At 35.1% G+C, this 20,090-nt stretch overlaps 1 protein-coding gene across 1 annotated transcript in view; it reads right to left on the bottom strand.

The window, feature by feature from the left end:
- The window catches only part of SNX2 (sorting nexin 2), a 53,762-nt gene that overhangs the window by 19,494 nt on the left and 14,178 nt on the right, over nucleotides 1-20,090 (bottom strand). The window contains exons 2-7 of the mRNA XM_021701766.1: nucleotides 14,322-14,439; nucleotides 9,360-9,523; nucleotides 7,975-8,041; nucleotides 7,575-7,618; nucleotides 6,062-6,203; nucleotides 783-861 (exon numbers count right to left, since the gene is read on the bottom strand). Of these exons, the coding sequence (XP_021557441.1) occupies nucleotides 783-861; nucleotides 6,062-6,203; nucleotides 7,575-7,618; nucleotides 7,975-8,041; nucleotides 9,360-9,523; nucleotides 14,322-14,439 (614 nt within the window). The remainder of the gene's footprint in view (nucleotides 1-782; nucleotides 862-6,061; nucleotides 6,204-7,574; nucleotides 7,619-7,974; nucleotides 8,042-9,359; nucleotides 9,524-14,321; nucleotides 14,440-20,090) is intronic.

The following is a 20,090-nucleotide window of genomic DNA, read 5'->3' as shown; positions in this document are numbered from 1 at the left end:
AAAAGGTAGAGCAAATACATCAGACTTTAAGTATACAGTCAACTCAATAAATGACTAATACTACTATGCGCTCAAGTCAAAATCAATTATACAAAATTAAAGGGGAAAGCGCAAACCTAATTTTTCGTTGTATTTAATAATGTTCCTAACCAAGTAATAATTCAAAGGAAAAATTACTTTAAATGAACTATAATTAGCCAAATTATGCAACAGAACCTGAATACAGGTAGAACTTCTTAAGAACCTAAATATTACTAAATACTAAAAATTCAAAAGTTTATCTACCTTTTCATATCTTTTTACAAGCTTGGCAGTTTTTTACTTCTCATGTGGACTACAGCTATGATACATTAATTCTTTTCTTTTCTTAAAAAAAATTTTAAATAATCTCTATACCCAACATGGGGCTCGAACTGACAACCCCAAGATCAAGAGTCGCGTGCTCTACCGAGCCAGCCAGGCGCCCCAAGATACATTAGTTCTATCTCCAACTAACTCATGCCTTTATATTCCTGCTTATGTCACAGGATACAAAAATAGGTGTTATTTTGTTAGATATACTACTGCTAAATATCAATCCACTGTGAGGATTAATAAAAGCAGAACACAGTATTGTATTGTTAAAAGAATTTTCTTAAAAGTATAAAGCACTCTTAGTAAACAGTCACGAAATGGTAGTGTGAAAAAAATTAATTAAAATACAGTGTGCCATATAATGGAATTAGACTCCTATTACTGAAGTAAAAACATGAGAGTAATAATGCACAGCTGTCCACAATTACCTTTCAAGAGCTGCTCTCCGTTTTTCTACAAATTCAGTGGATGATGAATCTTCTTTACCCACTTTGACCTTGGTCATGCCTTTGAAAAAAAACAGAATGAGACTCATGATAACTTTGTATTATTGTAAACATCTCTTATAGTCATTTCTGCATAATTTAAAATATACTTTAAATTTGAACTTGACAAAAAAAAAAACTCCTCAATTTATCACTAGTATCAATCATACTTCTGAGGAATTAAAACTCATGCTATATTAACATCTCAACTTGGTAAGTACAACACAAAACCAGATAAAGCAGAGGTGAGCTGTGTCTGCAGTCTCCTCACCCGTTTGGGTTCCTCATCTGTTTGATATACTACACTCTTGGTAAATTAAAATGTGTTTGCATTTCAATATGCATAAAGAGATTCACATTAGCAAATTTAAGCTCAATTAATATTTTCTTTTGTTTTTTTAAGATTTTACTTGACAGAGAGAGAGCACAGGCAGGGCAAGCGGCAGGCAGAGGGAGAAGCAGACTCCCCGCTGAGCAGGGAGTCCAATGCGGGGCTCGATCCCAGGACCCTGAGATCATGACCTGAGCTAAAGGCAGACACTTAACCAACTGAGCCACTCAGGTGTCCCTCAATTAATATTTTCATTTCTTATAAGCAATAATTGACGTTCTTTAGTTTGGGGATTAGAAAAGTAGGTGTAATCCATGAATTTGCTAAATATTTTCCCCACCGTAGAGTCTGAGAACATGTTGTTTATCATAGCTGGTTTTGTAATAGTTGAAACAACAAGTGCTTTCATAATTTAAAAAATAAAAGTCATGCTAATCATTTCTGTAATTGCAATTTCAATTTTAACACTACTGTATCAGACTGCACATTCTTTTTCCCTTGTTCTTTTTCCTTTCAACATCAATTCTGTAGAAATCAAGTACTGACATAGACTACAACATGGATGAACCTTAAAAACATGCTAAGGGGCGGCTGGGTGGCTCAGTCGTTAAGTGTCTGCCTTCGGCTCAGGTCATGGTCCCAGGGTCCTGGGATCGAGCCCCGCATTGGGCTCCCTGCTCGGCGGGAAGCCTGCTTCTCCCTCTCCCACTCCCCCTACTTGTGTTCCCTCTCTCGCTGTGTCTCTCCCTGTCAAATAAATAAATAAAATCTTAAAAAAAAAAAAAACATGCTAAGTGAGGCGTGCCTGGGTGGCTCAGTTGGTTGAGCGTCTGCCTTCGGCTCAGGTCATGATCTCAGAGTCCCACATCCGGCTCTCTGCTCAGTGGGAAGTCTTCTTCCTTTCCCTCTGCCCCTCCCTGTGCTCGTGCTCTCTCAAATAAATAAAATCTTTAAAAAAAAAAAATATGCTAAGTGAAAGAAGTTTGTCACAAAGGCTCATTCATTGTCTAATTCCCTTTGTATGAAATGTCCAGAATAGACACATCTACAGAGCGAGAAAGTAAATGAGTGATTGCATGGGGTTAGGGGCTTGGGGAAATTGGAGGATGATGGCTACACAGTAATAAAAATATTCTAAAACTGTGGTGGTGTGTACACAACTCTGAATATACTAAAAGCCTTATATACTACATTGAATTACATACACTTTATAATTTTTTTAAGTAAGCTCTACACCCAGCATGGGGCTTGAACTCACAACCCTGAGATCAAGAGTCTCATGCTCTACCAACTAAGCCAACCAGATGCCCCGAATTATATACACTTAATAAATTATATGGCATGTAGATTATATCTCAACAAAGGCATTAAAAATAGGATTATGTAAAGCCATGTAATTCTTATTCAGGCTGGTACATCTGGTAAATAAACATATCACCCAATAATGTTTTGTTTAACATAGTTCTTCTGAAATACAACTTTGAAAAAGAAAACCTAAACACCTAAAATTATCTACCCTGAATGGACCAATTGAAGTGGGATGTTAATTATTAAACATATTTGTTTCCCTGAAAATATCTTATCACTATGCAGTTCTTTGCATTTTTCCCTTTAAGGATCTTGTGCTCATGCTACTTCCTACAAGTAACCAATACAGGCCAAAGCAGCAAATAAAAAACACTCTAATCCGTTAACTGTTAAAACTTTTCAACTTTGTTGTTGTTCTTTATCTAAAAGCTTAGTGAAATGGTGTTTTTAAGATAACTAATCTTATAAAGGGGTAGCAATTTTGGGCTAATGAAAAGGCTCCTCTTCCTTCAGGGGTAGTTACAACTTTTCAGCAACCAAGTCAAGTTACCATTCCTTTTCTGCTATCCCTCTTTAAGTGTTCGTCACTTGAAAACCACTGCCTACATAATCAAAAAGGCCTCCCGTATTTCAACAGTTTCTTAAGACAACCTATTCATTTTTATTTAAAAAAAAATTGATGGCCAGGATGAAAAAATGACTGCTTCTCTATTTGGCTGGCTGCCAGCAAGTTCACAGATCAATTTTTAATCCATCTTTAGTAACTGTTCAGACTTTATGCATACATTTTGAAGAAACTGTTTAACTTGACTTCATCTTACTATTTGACTGTTTATTTTTCTTGCTAATTTCTTTATTTTGATCTTTTAAAAAAAACTGCATTATCTGTAGTTGTCTCAAGTCCTTTTTAGAATAAAGTGGTATATAAATAAATAATTTTAAAACAACTCAATCCACCTTAAATCACATTAGACAAGTCTACAATAACATAGCATTAGATTATTTTTAAAATTGGAAAGTTTTTTATTTTGGATAAAAAATAAAAGCAAACCATAACCATAATTTAAAAATACCAAAATTAGAGGCAGACTAGAATAGTGATTAAAAATATAAGTTCTAGAGTAAGATGGCCTGTATTCAAAGCTCAGCTCTGCCTCTTAGTAGCTGAATGGCACGGGACACGTCACATAACCCTGATGAACCTTAGCTTCCTTACACCTATTAAATAAGGACAACAGTAAGTTAACTTCATAAAGTTGCTATGAGGATTAAATGAGAGAAAGCACATTATTTAGTACAGCGCCATGGTACAGTAAGCTCTCAATAAATGTTAATTAGTCCTATAATTTAACTGATAGCCTTACAATGTAAGAGGCTATCTTAGCCATGTATATGGATAATTCAAACAAAACTGTGTGACTGGCCCCTAATAACCCTTTGAAGGCTGTCAGACTCAGTTTCAGAAAAGGATGCTCTTAGGATTTAGTTTCTCACTTCTACTTTAAATTTACACATGCTATTTGTTATACTGTAATAATGTGTGGAAGGTTGACTAAGGCAAAATATTAGCCTGAAACATAATAAACGTGGGCATTAAAATTTACTTTTTTCAATTTTCTTTTGGGGGGGGGCGGCGCTCACTGTTTAAGGACTAGATTAGCATGTTAGCCACCAAAATGAGAAAAATAATTTTTTCCCTCTCATATATAAAAATAGTTGCACAACTGAAGTCAAAGGAAGAAAGATAATAATAAATAATTTGTGATACATAAAACTTAAGTTCCCTACACAGAAGGACGCCAAAAGATACCACTGCAAAAGTTCAGAGGTAAAAGAAGTAAGATTAACTAGGTTAGCAGTTCTCAAAGTATGGTCAGAATACCGGAAAGATTTCTGAGACCCTTTTCTGTATGGGTGTGGGGAAGTGTGCACCAAAGGCTATTTTCATAATATTAAACTACTGTCTTTTTTACTCTCACTCTTTCATGAGAGCTCAGTGGAGTTTTACAAAGGTTGTAAGGTGTGTTATATCACAACAGAATGTAGAAACATACATGAGGACGTAACTATTTTCTACTAAGCTGGAAATTAGAGATTTGGGAAACTGTAAAAACACAAAATAAAGCAAGCCACTCTTATCACTAAACTTATTTTTGTCTTACAAATATTGAGTTTATTACTATTTCACATTTTTTTTAAGTTTTTTAAAAATTTCATGAATATAAGGAAACTCTACCACCAATGTGGGGCTTGAGCTCACAACCGAGATCAAGAGTCACATGCTCCACCAACTGAGCCAGCCAGGTGCCCCTAAAAAGTTTTTTATAATTAAAAAAAATCACAGAGAATATAACAAATGCATTTAAATATATCAGGTTTCAAAATCATTAAAGATACCAATAAGTGCCTTACAAACAAAATGTTTAAAAAAACTCCACAATTTAAAGATCAGACTCATTTTTTTATTTTCTGAATAATCTTACAAAGTATGGTAAATAAAAACTCGTAACTGAAAACACTGGGAAAAACTACAAAATTTTAAGAGATGACAGTTAATGGGACAACAAATGGGAGAGCTTACTGTACTTCAACAACAAAGAGAATGCTCTTTTGTAATTTTCTGCATATTCTTTTTTAAAAATTGAAAAGATTTATTTATTTTTAGAGAGAAAGAGCGCGTGCACACATGCACCCAGAAGCTGGGGGAGGGGTAGGAGAGGGAGAGAGAATCTCAAGCAGACTTCCCAATAAGAATTTCATGACCTTGAGATCATGACCTGAGTTGAAATCAAGAATCGGAGCTCAACTGACTGAGCCTCTCAGGTGCCCCCCCCCCCACTTTTAAAGTAAGCTCTACACCCAGTGTGGGTCTTGAGCTCACGACACTGAGATCAAGAATTGCATGCTCTGCCAACTGACCCAACGAGGTGTTCCCTTCTGCATATTCTTAACTAAGGCTTTATTACTTGTACAAGTAGAATTTTTTTTTTGAGATTTTATTTTTAAGCAATCTTTATACCCAATGTGGGGCTCCAACTTACAACCCCAAGATCAAGAGTTACATGCTCAAACTGACTGAACCAGCCAGGCACCCACAGGTAGAAATGTTTTTTAAACATTAAACTGAACCACGAAATACACTAACATGATAGGTCTTAGAAGCTCCAGACTGGATGGAATCTCCTTTTTGGACAATGAATAGCTGAAAGCCAAATACCTCCATCCCTTAGAAAAATGTTAATATGCTACTAATATTAAGTATCTTTTGAGTGTTACTCAGTAATATGACCCTAAAATGTTAGGGTTTTCAATTGCTTTCAACTTGGCAAATTCTAACCCAATATTTAACATCATTAGATTATATATCAATGATCCTATATAAATCAAAATCCTAAGATGTTAGAAAATAAGACTATTAGCTTATACATTCCTTAGTTGATGAATGATTATCATAAATGGAATATTTATTCAATTCAGTATCGCTAGACATTGAGTTATCACGATAATGAATGATCACAATATCCTAATCTGATAGTTACAACTGAACTAGTAACAGTCAGTTTATTTAGTTTTTCATACTTACCTACTATACTCTTTTCTGGAGCTGGTGGTACAATATAACCAACATGTAAATACTTGCTTGCTAACTTGCTATGCAAACCGAGAAAGTCACTGAATCTTCTTTTCACTGAAAATTCACTCTTACTGAACATGGACAGAGAAGTCTACAAGTGAAGAAGAGGTATTTCAAATCCTGATACTAAGCAGTTTTTTAGAAGTTAGTATCACATATAACCGTGAACATACACATACACACACACACACACACACACACACACACACTCTGGTTTACTTTGCAAAAGAATGCACAGTAGCTAACTAATGTGTTGATAAATTTCTAACCGAAAAACAACCCTACATTACCCATGTTTTTTTTTTTTCTTACAGAAACTTAAAAAGAAAAAATGTTTGCTTGATTCTATCCTTGACTCATCTCATCAACTCTAATTACATTTATGTTAATGACTCTTAAATCTTTCCCTCTGGCCCAGATCTCTGAGCTTCAGTCCAAGATATCAAAATGCCCAAGGGATACCTGCACTTAAATCTTGCTGCCACCTCAAATTCACCACATCTCTTGCTGGAACATAACCTCCAAGTGGGAAGGGCACCTGTTTGTATTGTTTACCACTAAACCTTCATGCTTGGAATAGAGCTGGACCCCATGGTAAGTGTTTAATAAATATTTCTTCAATGAATTAATAAATCTCACACCCATCCAAACTGTGCCGCTTTTTCTCTGCGATCCCTCTGACAACCACGGAGATCCTCTAGTCAGTGACTCAGGCATCTCTCCTTCACTCCTTACATCCAAGCCCTAACGATTCTACCTCCGCCTATACAACTCAAGAAGCCATTATTCTAGCTTCAGAATCAATTCCTTAGTATAAAATATTACTTCTCACAGCTAAGACTGCTGTAGATCTCTCTCTTGTTTTAAGATCTAAGGCCTACAATCCTTTAGGAACTGCAAAGGAATTCACTGGAAATCCTGACCTCTACTTTTTGCTCCCAACTTAGTAGTCGGCGAGATCTTTCTAAAACAAAAATCCGATTGTGCCACATGCTTGCTGGAATCTCTTCAAATACTCTCCATTATACTAAGGATAAAGCCCAAATTCTTTAATGTGGCTGTTTATAATATAGGTAGGCTACCACCAAACAATTTTCAGTAGGCACCGCTTCCTGCAGATCCTAGAAAGCACAATGTTTTCTTGACACCTCACTTTTGTAAAAGCAAACCCCTTTGCCTGGAACGAGCATTCTCCTTTCTCCGTGTCCTGTTCCCCATCACTTTCCCCTACCTTTGTCTATATTAAGTCCCTTCCTGCATACCGTCATATAATACTTTACCTCTACTTTAGAGATTATTACACTTAACAAACTGCTCGTTAACTACTTAGAGTTAACTACTTATTTGAAATCTCAATGGATGGTAACCTTTGTAAAGACAGGAAATCCTTATACCTTAATTGCTGTTGTAAGCTCATACTACATATAGGGCTCACTATTTTTTTAAAGGAGCAAAGACTCACCTTTGTTGTTACTCTATAAGCCATGTAAGCATTCATGCCATCACCTATAAGAAAAGTCAAGCAATACTATTAAAAACAATAAGCTTAACCACCCACACAAAAAGGTATCTAATGTGAAGTAATATGCTGACCGACTTGTGATTATCGATTCATAACGTGTACATATATTAAATCATCACAATGCACATCTTAAATATATAAAATTATTTGTTAATTATAAACTCAATAAAGCTGAAAAAAAAAACAAAATAAAATGAGAAACGAAAAAGCCCCACAAGCTTAAAAATAAAAGTATCATTTTAATACTTAACACTGCACTTAATAAAGAAAAACAACATATTAACAACCAAGGTACTTATCAAAAAGAAGCAAATTTAAAGTATAGTAAATATTGACCCACCAACTTTCTCTGGATCTGATACACCAATTTCTATATCAAAAACATCTCCATTTGCTTCTTCTTCAATCTAGAAAAGGTAATTTTTTTGATGTTAAAGATTCCACTTTATATTATTGTTATAACACTAATAACTTCAATTTTTACCATCTATCTTTTATTAGGGTCGCTGTCATAACAATTTAAAAAGCCACTCAGCACTCTGTTTCTGAAAAACAATAAAGCTTTCACATTTCCTTGACCATATTTAAACAAAAACAAAACACACATATACACATATACAAAAGGATCATCTAGAGAAGTTACAAAAAGTCTTGTTTTCTCACAACTCCTCAGATTTAGTCTTCTATAGGAATACTGAAGAATTTTTTTGTTGCTGTTCTCTAAACTGAGTCTTCAGATTCAGATCATTAAACTAACACCTTAATTATTTTTAATATTAGCACTTTTCAAAGTTGTTATCTCTACTCTTTAATGATCAGGAGGTAGCTATTACTTTTGCCGGTAGAACCCTACATATCTGTAGAAATAACTACACTTAGAATCTTTAGCATCATGATTTCTCTAATAACCCAGTAAACACATGCTCTTCTTGAAGCCAATGAAAGCATTATAAAGTTCACTGAAAAAAGCAGTAAGGAGGAAAAACGATAACCTCGTGAGACTGAAGAGAAGCACTTTTTAATGCCATTATAAATAAGCAATCCTAGGGGCAGCTCTGTAGGGAAGTCTTATTATTCTCAAGAAGAGAGCATGGAAATTGTTAAATACTGAAACTATTCTGGAGTAATATTAATAGCCTAAGGCTATCTAAAAGAAAATGAGTTTTTCTAACCATAATCTTTTTGTACATCATCTTTTTCTTGTACAGATTTTTAAGTAACTAAACCTTATTTGAACTGTAACATAAACTATATAAATCCTAAATATACAGCTCAGTAACTTTCACAAACACCATTATTCACAGAAAGGCCCTCTTGTGCTTCCTCTCCACGCACAACCCATCCTATACCTTGCCAACATAACCACTAACATTTACTGCATGATTCAACAAATAAAATTAATGTCACTTTATTAAAGTTTTTAAGGCACTTTCATACATTTTCTCATTTGACTAACACAGAAACTCTGAGAGTCATAAATAAGCATCATGAGAACACAAATGATAAAATCCTTAAGAAGGAAAGTAATGTGCCCAAGTCACTGGGTTAAAATGTGATAAAGATAAAATTAGAAGCCAAATCAGCTGACTTCCTTAGTCCAATACCTTTTCCCCAAAGTGTCTAAAGGCTTTGATTAGAGATGACTAATAGGAGAGTGATGCTGGGTGGGGGAACAAAAAGCTTACTAATTACATATTAATTTAGAATACAAACATTTTCCCATACCTCCTCCCTGGATCTATCGAAGATCACAGGAGCAGACATACTCTTTGATTCAATTCTGGGAGCAATGAGTGTAGTAGGGGTCACAGGTGTGACTGCAGGAGAAGGTTCTGAAGACAGGATAGGTTCCCTTTCTGGACTATCCAGAGAAACTTCTTCTGTGGCTTCTAGATACAAATTAAACAAGTTAGTTTAGGACACTGATAACAAACCCCAATAGTCTATTTGCAGTTAATGAGTTATGAAAAATATTTTTAGACTACCCACAAAAAATATCACAATAAAGTTATTTAAAAATACTTGTTATAAATAGTTTAATGAATTCTTCCTTAGTTGTTCATCAATACTTTAAAACCAACAGTGACTTTGTTGATTTTAGGAAGAATTACAGTAAGTCAGCTTAATTATCTATACTAGTGGTAGGGATAAAGCTAGTAGGAAAGCAATGATGTGGATAATTCCACATTCATTTGTGCTGGGTTTGTAATGTATCTTATGCTTGGGGTAACTTACCTTTCAAAATTGTTTATTCAGGCTAACATGATTATTTTATACATACAAACACAAATTTTATGGCAATAGGCTGCCCAGAACAATCCCAGCTGGGATTAAAAATCTGTTATGGAAAATCCACAAAGCTAGCCATCTAAAGCAATTAACTGCTAAAGATTACTGAATATTAGTTGAAGACATGAATATGACACAAAGCAAACAGCTGTTTAAGTTTTAATTTAAAATGCTCATCCACTTGAAAGATCTAAAATTAAACATATTCAAAACCAAATCAAATCAATAAACTGTCTACAAGCTATGTAACATTGTGCTAGATGCAATGGAGAAACACAAAGAAATGTAAAATATCATACCTGCCCTCAGGGAGTTTATAATCTAGTTGGGAAAATAAGACACAAGTATGTGGAATGTTAAATAATAATAAAAGACAAATAATAGCCAAGAGAACAATAAAAAGAATGTTACAAGATATTTAATTGCTATATGAACTACAGAACAAACACTACAATTTGAGATGGGAGACAATACTTTAGGCTGGGGAAATTAGCAATAATTAATGAAACTGATCTGAGAGGACCTGAATGGGTAGACAAAAAATGGGGAAGGAATTCTAGGAAAATGAAACAATAGCACAAATAAAAAGCAAAACCAGAAAAATGAAAATTACATTCAGTGGCCATGAAGAAAACCACAGTTCTGTGGGATTACAGAACTGATAACAAGAAAAGAAAGGCAGGGCTGTAAGGGAAACAGAATCAGACCAGAGGTTTCTAACCTGAGGTTCTTAGATTCCCAGAGGTTTGGGAAGGTAGTAACGGCAGTCAGTGATCCATTTTAATACCTCAAAAAGTATAGCAGTAACAACATATTTACCTGAAATAAGGTAAATAGTGTTAACATTTACATTTAAATGTAAACAGGTCAACCTTTTATCAATCTACTCTTACTGGTTTTCTCATGTTAATGAGATCCTTACTTGACATAGCTCTCTATATTTTTATAGTAAACCAGAAATCTTTCCAAGTGTGGTAACCAGAAGGAAAATAGATGATAGATAAAATAGACAATTAGACAATAAATGACCCTAATGTAAAAAACTAAAAGCCTTCAGGCAGTTAAGACGGCTAGTATTTATTCATTTTTTAAAGAAATGAAACCAATGAGCAACGTAAGAAAGTAAGAAAGCACTGTATCAAAGCTAGGAGGTGTGAGATCTATTATCTACAAACAAGCAAAACAACAAGCAGCAAACAAAAATAAATCTAAAATTCTCTAAAAGAGGTACTGCTATTGGCAACAGACCCAGAGTCAAAGGGAAAGGCATACTAACTTTGCTGATGTATCAGGACAGATAAAGTAACTTTAAGTTTTCAATCACATTTTACTTCACTGATAACAGATTTTGCATTCTTTGCAAGGACTCTGATAGGCTGTTTCAGAAATAGTAAGAAACCTCAAAATAAGAAAAGCTAAATATGAACTAAGTAGCTAACCTGGAGGAGGAAAATGAAAATGGATATTTAGATTTAGCATACTAATATAGAGTCTGCGGCTTAAAGTCTTCTCATAACTTTTAGCTAAGTAAACTAACATACTACAAATTCACAAATCTTAATTTAAACCAGACCTGAAGGTTCCAGGAGATGCCCCACAGGTTTTAAGTATAAAGATGAACTTTTCCTGGGAAGAGATACTTTGAGGACAAATATAAACTGATGATGTCAATGCCAGGGAAGAAATATTTCACTCATAACATAGATACCAAAGAATTTTTTTAAACAAAGGAATACTCATTAAACTTAGAATTTGTATCATTTGCTGAAATATGTAAGTGAAGTAAGCTAAGGCCTCTGGCAGAAACAAGACTTAAAAGTCCAGGACCATTTCAACATTGGCAATTTGCTCACCCTCACTTACTCCTCTATGATCCTTTCTTGATGTTCAGTAAAGCTTAGTGTGAAGGATGTAACAAATAGTGGAGGGGCTGTGTAGTCAAGCCTATTTGGTGAAGGCTCTCCAAGTAAACGAGTAACAGTAACATGTCACACTCAAATTTTCTGGTACCATGCCTAACAAAAAAGTACCTGAAATGCTACCTAAAAGGTACCAATACTATCTAATCTTTTCATGGTTTTAAAATCAAAATGGCTAGATGCTTAGAGCAATATTGATATTCTCTCCTCTAATATAGGGGAAATAAATTAAGTACATGTTATTATTACCTGACAGTAGTCTTCACCATCCTGATAACATATGCTACTCTTATATTATGATTTCTAAGAATCATACTCCTCCATGGAGGAATGACATACATGCTTAAAGGCATTAAAGTAAGAGGCAAGGACAGTATTAATCCATTCACATAAAAATGACCAGATTAGGTCTTAGAGAACACCTAATGATGTCATTTTGAAATACACCTGAGTTTATTTATTTTTTTAAAAGATTTTGCTTATTGGACAGAGACATAGTGAGAGAGGGAACACAAGCAGGGGGAGTGGGAGAGGGAGAAGCAGGCTTCCCGCAGAGCAGGGAGCCCGATGCGGGGCTCGATCCCAGGACCCTGGGATCATGACCTGAGCCGAAGGCAGACGCTTAACGACTGAGCCACCCAGGTGCCCCTACACCTGAGTTTAAGATAAAAGATTAAACATAAGAGGCGCCTGGGTAGCTCAGGTTAAGCATCTGACTCTTGTTTTCAGCTCAGGTCATGATCTTATCATTGTAAGATCGAGGCCCTCCCCACCCCCAAAGTTTCTATGTTTGTAGATAGCAAAGGAAACAGAAACAGATGACTATGTTTATTTTTCAGTCCTCGTGTCTTTTTTATTTTATTATTTTTTTAAGATTTTATTTATTTGTGAGAGAGAAAGAGGGAGAGCGTGAATGGGAGGAAGGGTAGAAAGAGAGAGGGAGAAAATCTTTAAGCAGACTCCTCGCTCAGTGTGGAGCCCGATGAGGGGCTCAATCTCATGACGCTGAGATCATGACCTGAGTCAAAACCAAGAGTTGGATGCTTAACCAATTGAGTCACCCAGGAGCCCTCCCCCCTCTTTTAAAACAAATACTAACACTGGCGACCATAACTGAAAGACAGTATTTGGTATAGATTGCCAGGTAGAGTAAAAGATGAAAAAGATTTTTCTAATCAAGTCAAGTGGGCAAGTATCTTTGTACAGTCCTCACTTGGCAAACCGATCAGTTGTGCATACTGTTAAGAAAAAACAACAAAACCCTCACATAACTTTGTTTGCTTCAGCATACTCCATATGTATGAATTCTGAAATTTCAAGGTGAAAGGGTCTTTTATGAAATGGATAATCTGGAACTTCTATGTATAACTCTATACTATTAGAGGATTACACACAATTTTAGATTAGTACCCACTAAGGAGAGAAAGCACTAATGTCATCTTTTAGTTTAACACATAAATGCCATAAAAAAACTTTTAAGGGCTGCCTGGGAAGAAGTCCATAAAAGAAAACAAAAACGAATATTACAACTTTGGTTAAACTGTAAGTTGTTAGGTAGCTACTAACTAAAAAATAAATGGGAAATATGAATGGTACTTGGTATGGTATTTTAATTTTTCTGACACGATGAAATACACAAATTCATCTGTAGCAAAAACTTTTCATAAAACGAATCAAGCAGAACTCACATGGACTTTTGTCACAGAGAATCGTATCTTCAAACATACTTACGCAAAAAATACAGAATGGTTCAAATATGCAACTACTATAAAAGCTGATAACACATTATTGAATTTTAACCCAGTGAAGACCAGTTCAGGTAAATTAAGTTGTTAAAGAAAGATTTACTACTTTAATTTTTTGAGTAATTAATTCCAAAAAAGATTTGCCTTTCAATATCCAAACATTAACTTTTACCCAAGTAAGTTTTAATGTTAAAGTAGATATAACTGTTTTGAAGAGAATGCAATTTTTTTTTAAAGGTAGGACTACACCAAATCCTGCCCAGGAAAATTAATTCCTCAACCATCAATTTACTCACCCAAAAGTGAATCAAAATACAACAGGTGGTAAATACTGAAGTATTTTATTAAAACAAAGAGATTTTAACTGACTTTAAAATCCAGAGTTTAATTTTGCTTGTGACACCTGTAACAAAGATTACAATCACTGGTATTTCTCAAAGTATGAATGCTACAACCATTAGTTTTTTAAGTGTAAGTACTGATCAAAACATCAAATTATAATATGTGATTTATTTTCAAATGCTTAAAACCAGAAAGGACTACATATTTACTTCTCTCAGTGGTCTATATTTTTCACAAAGTGATCTAATTGGAAATTTCCTATCCTTCCAAGTTGGTAAGAAGAGCTACCACTATACCTTACACAAAATTTCAGTTTTTCAGGTATTTAGAGAATATCTTGTAACAGGAAATAGTAGACTATTACTAAAAAAATTAAAGATATCCATAATTACCTGCAAAAAGATCTTCTCTGTCATCATCTAGCACCACCTCTGCAGGTTTTGGACCATTTGAGTTTGGACTCACATCTTCTGTAGGAAGACTAGCTGGTTCTGGAGATGATGGACTTGACTGTTAAAAAAACAACAGATGATGGATTAGCAGGTTTAACTGTTATAATTACATCTCTCTACATTATAGAAATAGAATATTCTCTTGATAAAAAGGGAAGAAAGAACAAGAACAGCTATTCATAGTACCTCCTCTAAGGGTAAGAATAAACCCAAACCACATTTTTATTCATTTTCCTTCTTAACAAAAAGTCACTTAAGAGTAAAAAAATCTTTTCTAGTCAACCCTTTAGAGATACTAATTTGTCATGTTGAGTTATAATTAACAAAAATGTAATGTTTTACAGCCATATATAACACTGATTATTTTACAATAGTAAAAAAATCAGATCTTGAAAACATGTTGCATGTATAGTAAGTTCAAAGTATTCCTTTACTGTTAACAGAAAAGTTTAACAGTAGCTGAATTAAGTCTACAATTATAAAATTTTCATGGTTAAAACTAAAAATATGCCCTTTCCCCAAACATTTATGTTTTAACTGAATTTAGGGACTGTTTCTGTACTTCTTAACCCTAAAGTATAATGAGTAACATAAGAGAATCTAGCTTTATTATAGTTTTCTTTTAGCTTTATTATAGTTTTCTTATAATAGTTAAAAACCAATATTTAAAAAAAATCACATAAAAATGACAGTGTGTATGTCAAAAGTGTACAGCTAGATATTTTCGCAAACCAAACACACCTGTGTAACCAGCACCCAGATCCAGAAAGAGTATTATCATCAACCCCAGAAGCTCTACTCCCATTCTTATCCTCTCCCTACCAAAGCCTCTAACAGCATGCATTAGTGTTCCCTGTTTTTGTTCTTCATAAAAGTGGAATCATACAGAATATATTCTTTTGTTTTTGTTCTTGATGTTATGTATTCAAGATACTTCCACAATGTTGTGTGTAGTAATAGATCACACATTCTTGTTGCTGCAAAATACTCCACTGTGTAAATACACCTCAATCGATCCATTCTATTATTGATGGACATTTGAGTTTTGTACTACTATCAATAACGCTTGTATAAACTTCCTAGTATATGTACCTTAATAAAGGTGAACAAATTTGTGTTTGGTATGTATGAGTAGAATAACTAGATGACAGGTAGGTGAACATTCTGCTTTAGCAGATAATCTTCTAAAGTGGTTGCATATTTTACACTCCCATCAGCAACATATGAAAATATCAATTGCTCCACGTCCTTGTCAACATTTTGATAACATTCCATCTTTTCCATTTTAGCTATCATGGTGGTATAAAGTATATCTTGTGGTTTGAATTTGCATTTCCCTGATGAACAGTGATGTTCAGCAATTTTTCATGTTAAATGGCCAAATGGTTAAACATCTTCTCTTTTAAAAAAGGTTTTACTCATTTATTTAGAGAGAGTACACACACGCATAAGGATAGAGGGGGGAGAGGGAGAGAGAGGATCTCAAGCAGACTCCACTGAGCACAGAGCCCGATGCTCAATCCCACAGACCTGAGATCATGCCCTGAGCTAAAACTAAAAGTCAGACACTTCACCAAGTGAGCCACCCAGGCACTCCTTGAATATATCCTCTTTTTTGAAAAGTGTCTTCAAGTATTTTGCCCATTTTGCTATAGTTCTTAGTGACTTGTACGAATTCTTTATGTATTCTGGATACAAGTCCTTTGCCAGAGATGTATTTTCTCCCAATCAGCGGCTTGTGTACACACTTTCTTTTTTTTTTATTAAAACTTTTATTTTTAAGTAATCTCTATACCCAATGTGGGGCTTGAATCTACAACACTGAGATCTAGAGTCAAATGCTCCACTGACTGAAGCAGCCAGACACCCCTTCCCACTGTCTTAATAGTGGACTTAGATGAATGGAAATTCTCCATTTTACTAAAGACAAATTATCAGTTTTTCTTTTTATGATTAGGAAACTTTTTGTAGGACAGTCTTTTGAAGTCATTCCTAATTCTTAAGATTTTCTCATTAGCTTTTTAAGTAAACTATCCTCTATGGCATAATGACATTTCTTCACAGCTTTCAAAAAGTTTTAATTCTTTTTAGAGAGAGAATGCGAGTGGGAAAGAGAATCTGAAGCAGACTTCATGCTGAGCACAGAGCCCGATGTGGAGCTTGATCCCACAATCGTGAGATTACAACCTGAGCTGAAACCAAGTCCAATGCTCAACCGACTGAGCCACCCAGGTGCCCCCAGTTTCAATTCTTTATAGAATTTATTTATTTTTTTAAAGATTTTATTTATTTATTATTTGAGAGAGAGAGATTGAGAGAATGAGTAGGAGGAAGGGCAGAGGGAGAAGCAGACTCCCTGCCAGGCAGGGAGCCTGATGTGGGGCTCAATCCCAGGACCCTGGGATCATGACCTGAGCGAAGGCAGAAGAAGCTTAACCACCTGAGTCACCCAGGTGCCCACTCTTTATAGAATTTAAAGGAGATGTTTTTGTTTTTTTTCCTCTCAGGAGTTCATTCTTACAGTCCCAAACTCTCACAAAAGTGGGACTCCACTTACCATAGCAATTTCATTTGAAGGAATTTAAAAACAACTAAGCTTATACATTTTTCTTCTGGAAGATGTTCCGACAACCTCAACCTCACCTCTAGCTGAGTCTGGTTAGGTGAATGGCCTATATGCTCCTATAGAATATCTACTTCTCCTATCATAATTTCTCTTACCACACTATAATTATTAACTGTTTATTGATTACAAACTCTATAATTTGTTTACTAATTTTTTACTCAGTTCCTGGCTGCAAATGCTCAGTGACTGTTAACTGAATTCCAAGAAAATAATTATGAATATGCCTAAGAATTGGCCCCAAGTTCGTCAATGAGATTATCTTTAACACTGAAAAATTTGAAATAGCATAAAGCACATTTACATAAAAATGTAGCACAGTCGTTTCAACAACCAGGCATGATAAAAACTCTCAGCAAACAAAAATAGAGGGGAACTTTTTCAAGTTGAGAAAGAATAGTTACAAAAACCTACATCAACTTTTTTTTTCTTTAATAAGCTCCACGGGACGCCTGGGTGGCTCAGTCGGTTAAGTGTCTGTCTTCGGCTCAGGTCATGATCTCAGGCTCCTGGGATAGAGCCCTGAATCAGGCTTCCTATTCGGCGGGGAGCCTGCTTCTCCCTCTGCCTGCCACTTCCCCCTGCTTGTACAGGCATGCGTGCGCACGTTCTCTCTTTCTCTGACAAACAGAGAAACAAATAAATCTTAAAAAAAAAAAAAAGTAAGCTCCACACCCAATGTGGGGCCTGAACTCACAACCTGAGATCAAGAGTCACATGCTCTATCCACTGAGCCAGCCAGATTCCCCCTACATCAAAGTTAATGGTGAGAAACTAGAAGCTTTCCCACTAATATCAGGAACAAAACAAGGATGTCAACTGTCACCACTGCTTTTCCACATTGTACTGGAACTTTTAGTTAATGAAATAAGACAAGAAAAGGAAATTAAAGGTATACAGATTGGGAAGGAAAAAATAAAACTGTCTTTGTTCAGAGATGACATCAGTGTCTAAGAAAATCCAAACAAAAAAACCTCTAAAAACTAATAAGCACTTATAGCAACATTGCAGCATACAAGGTTAGGAAACAGAAGTTAATCACTTTCCTACATAGCATCAATGAAAACAGAATTTCAAGTTAAAAACAGTAACATTTATATTAACACCCCCAAAAATGAAATACTTAGGTATAATCTAAGAAAATACGTGCAAGATCTATATGAGGAAAACTCCAAAATTCTGATGAATGAAATCAAAGAGCTAAATAAATGGAGAGATATTGCATGTTCATGAATAGGAAGACTAAATCTTTTAAGATGTCCCTTCTTCCCAACTTGATATAGAATATTTGATGCAATCCCAATCAAAACTCCAGGAAGTTATTTTGGGGATATCAATAAAATGATCCTAAAGTTTATTCAGAGAGGCAAAAGACCCAGAATAGCCAAAAGAACATTGAAGGAAAAGAACAAAATTGGAGGACTGAAGCTACTTAACTTCAAGAACACTTGACTTCTAGCGTATAGTAATCAATATAATGTGGTAATAGATGAATGGGAACAGAAAAGCCCTCAAACAGACCCACCTAAATAGTCAACAGATCTTTGACAAATGAACAAAGAATAATAGAGAAAAAATAGTCTCTTCAGCAAACAGTGTTGGCCTAACTAGACATTCACCCGCAAAAATATGAATCTGCACAGAGACATTACACCCTTCACAAAAATCAACTCAAATTGGATTACATACCTAAATGTAAAGCACATAAGTATAAAATTCCTAGAAGGTAACAGGAAAATTCTAGATGACCTTGGATTTGGCAGTTAGTTTTTAGATAAAATAACAAAGGCACTCTTACATTAAAGAATTGATAAACTTCATTAAAATTAAAACTTTTTATGAAAGATACTGTCAAGAAAATAAAAAAACAAGCCACAGACTGGAAGAAAAATAGAAACATGTCCCACATCATATATCATGAGGGAAATGCAAACTAAAATGAGATACCACCATACCTCATGATAGTGTATCTATACACCTATTAGAATGGTCAAAAATCTTTAACTCTGACACCACCAAATGCTGGCAAAAGGAACTCTCTTTCACTGCTGGTGGGAATGCAAAATAGTACAGCTAGCTTGATAGTCTGGCAGCTTCTTGTAATAACTAAACCTACTCTTATCATAGAGTCCAGTAATCACTCTCTTTAGTATTTACCCAGAAGAGCTAAAAATTTATGTACACACAAAAAAAGAGCACCTGATGTTTACACCAGCTTTATTCATAACTACCAAAACTTGGAAGCAACCAAGATATCCTTCAGTAGGTTAAGAGGTAAGTAAACTGGTGCTTAACGTCAATGGAATGTTACTCAGCACTAAAAAATGAAATGAGCTATCTAGCCATGAAAAGACAGAGAAAACTCAAATGCATATTACTAAGTGAAAGAATCCAGTCTAAAAAGATTACTTATCATATGATTCCAACTATATGATATTCTGGGAAGTGCAAAACTATGAAGACAGTAAAAAGATCAGTAAGTTAGAAGGGATGAATAGGCAGGGCACACATGATTTCTGGACAGAGAAACTACCCTGTATGATACTATTAGGGTGGATACACATCATGTCATTACACACATGTCCAAACCCACAGCATGTAAAACACCATAAACTATAAACTTTGGTGATTACAACGTGTCACTGTAGATTCATCTATCGTAACAAATGTACCATACCACTCAGGTGGAGGAAGTTGACAATGAGGGATAATGCATGTGTAGGGGCAATAGATGGGAAACCTCTGTACCTTCTACTCAACTTTGCTGTGAGTTTAACACTGTTCTAAAAAATAAAGTCTAGGGGGGCTGATTAAGCAGCTGCCTTTGGCTCAGGTCAGGATCCCAGGGTCCTGGGATCGAGCCCCACATCAGGCTCCCTGCTCAGTGGGGAGTCTGCTTCTCCCTCTGCCCCTCACCCTGCTCTCATGCTCTCTTCTACTCTCACTCTAATAAATAAATAAAATCTTAAAAAAAAAAAGTCTTTTAAAACATGAAGCAGAGTGGCACAGGAAAAGGCTTATAATATGCCATTACATGGGAAAAGTAGGTACCTACACATATGATTCAGCCTTCTGATAATATTCAT

Source organism: Neomonachus schauinslandi, chromosome 7 (assembly GCF_002201575.2).
Source record: "Neomonachus schauinslandi chromosome 7, ASM220157v2, whole genome shotgun sequence".
Taxonomy (NCBI): domain Eukaryota; kingdom Metazoa; phylum Chordata; class Mammalia; order Carnivora; family Phocidae; genus Neomonachus; species Neomonachus schauinslandi.
The sequence above is the reverse complement of the archived record's forward strand: the minus strand, read 5'-3'. Positions and strand labels throughout refer to the sequence as shown.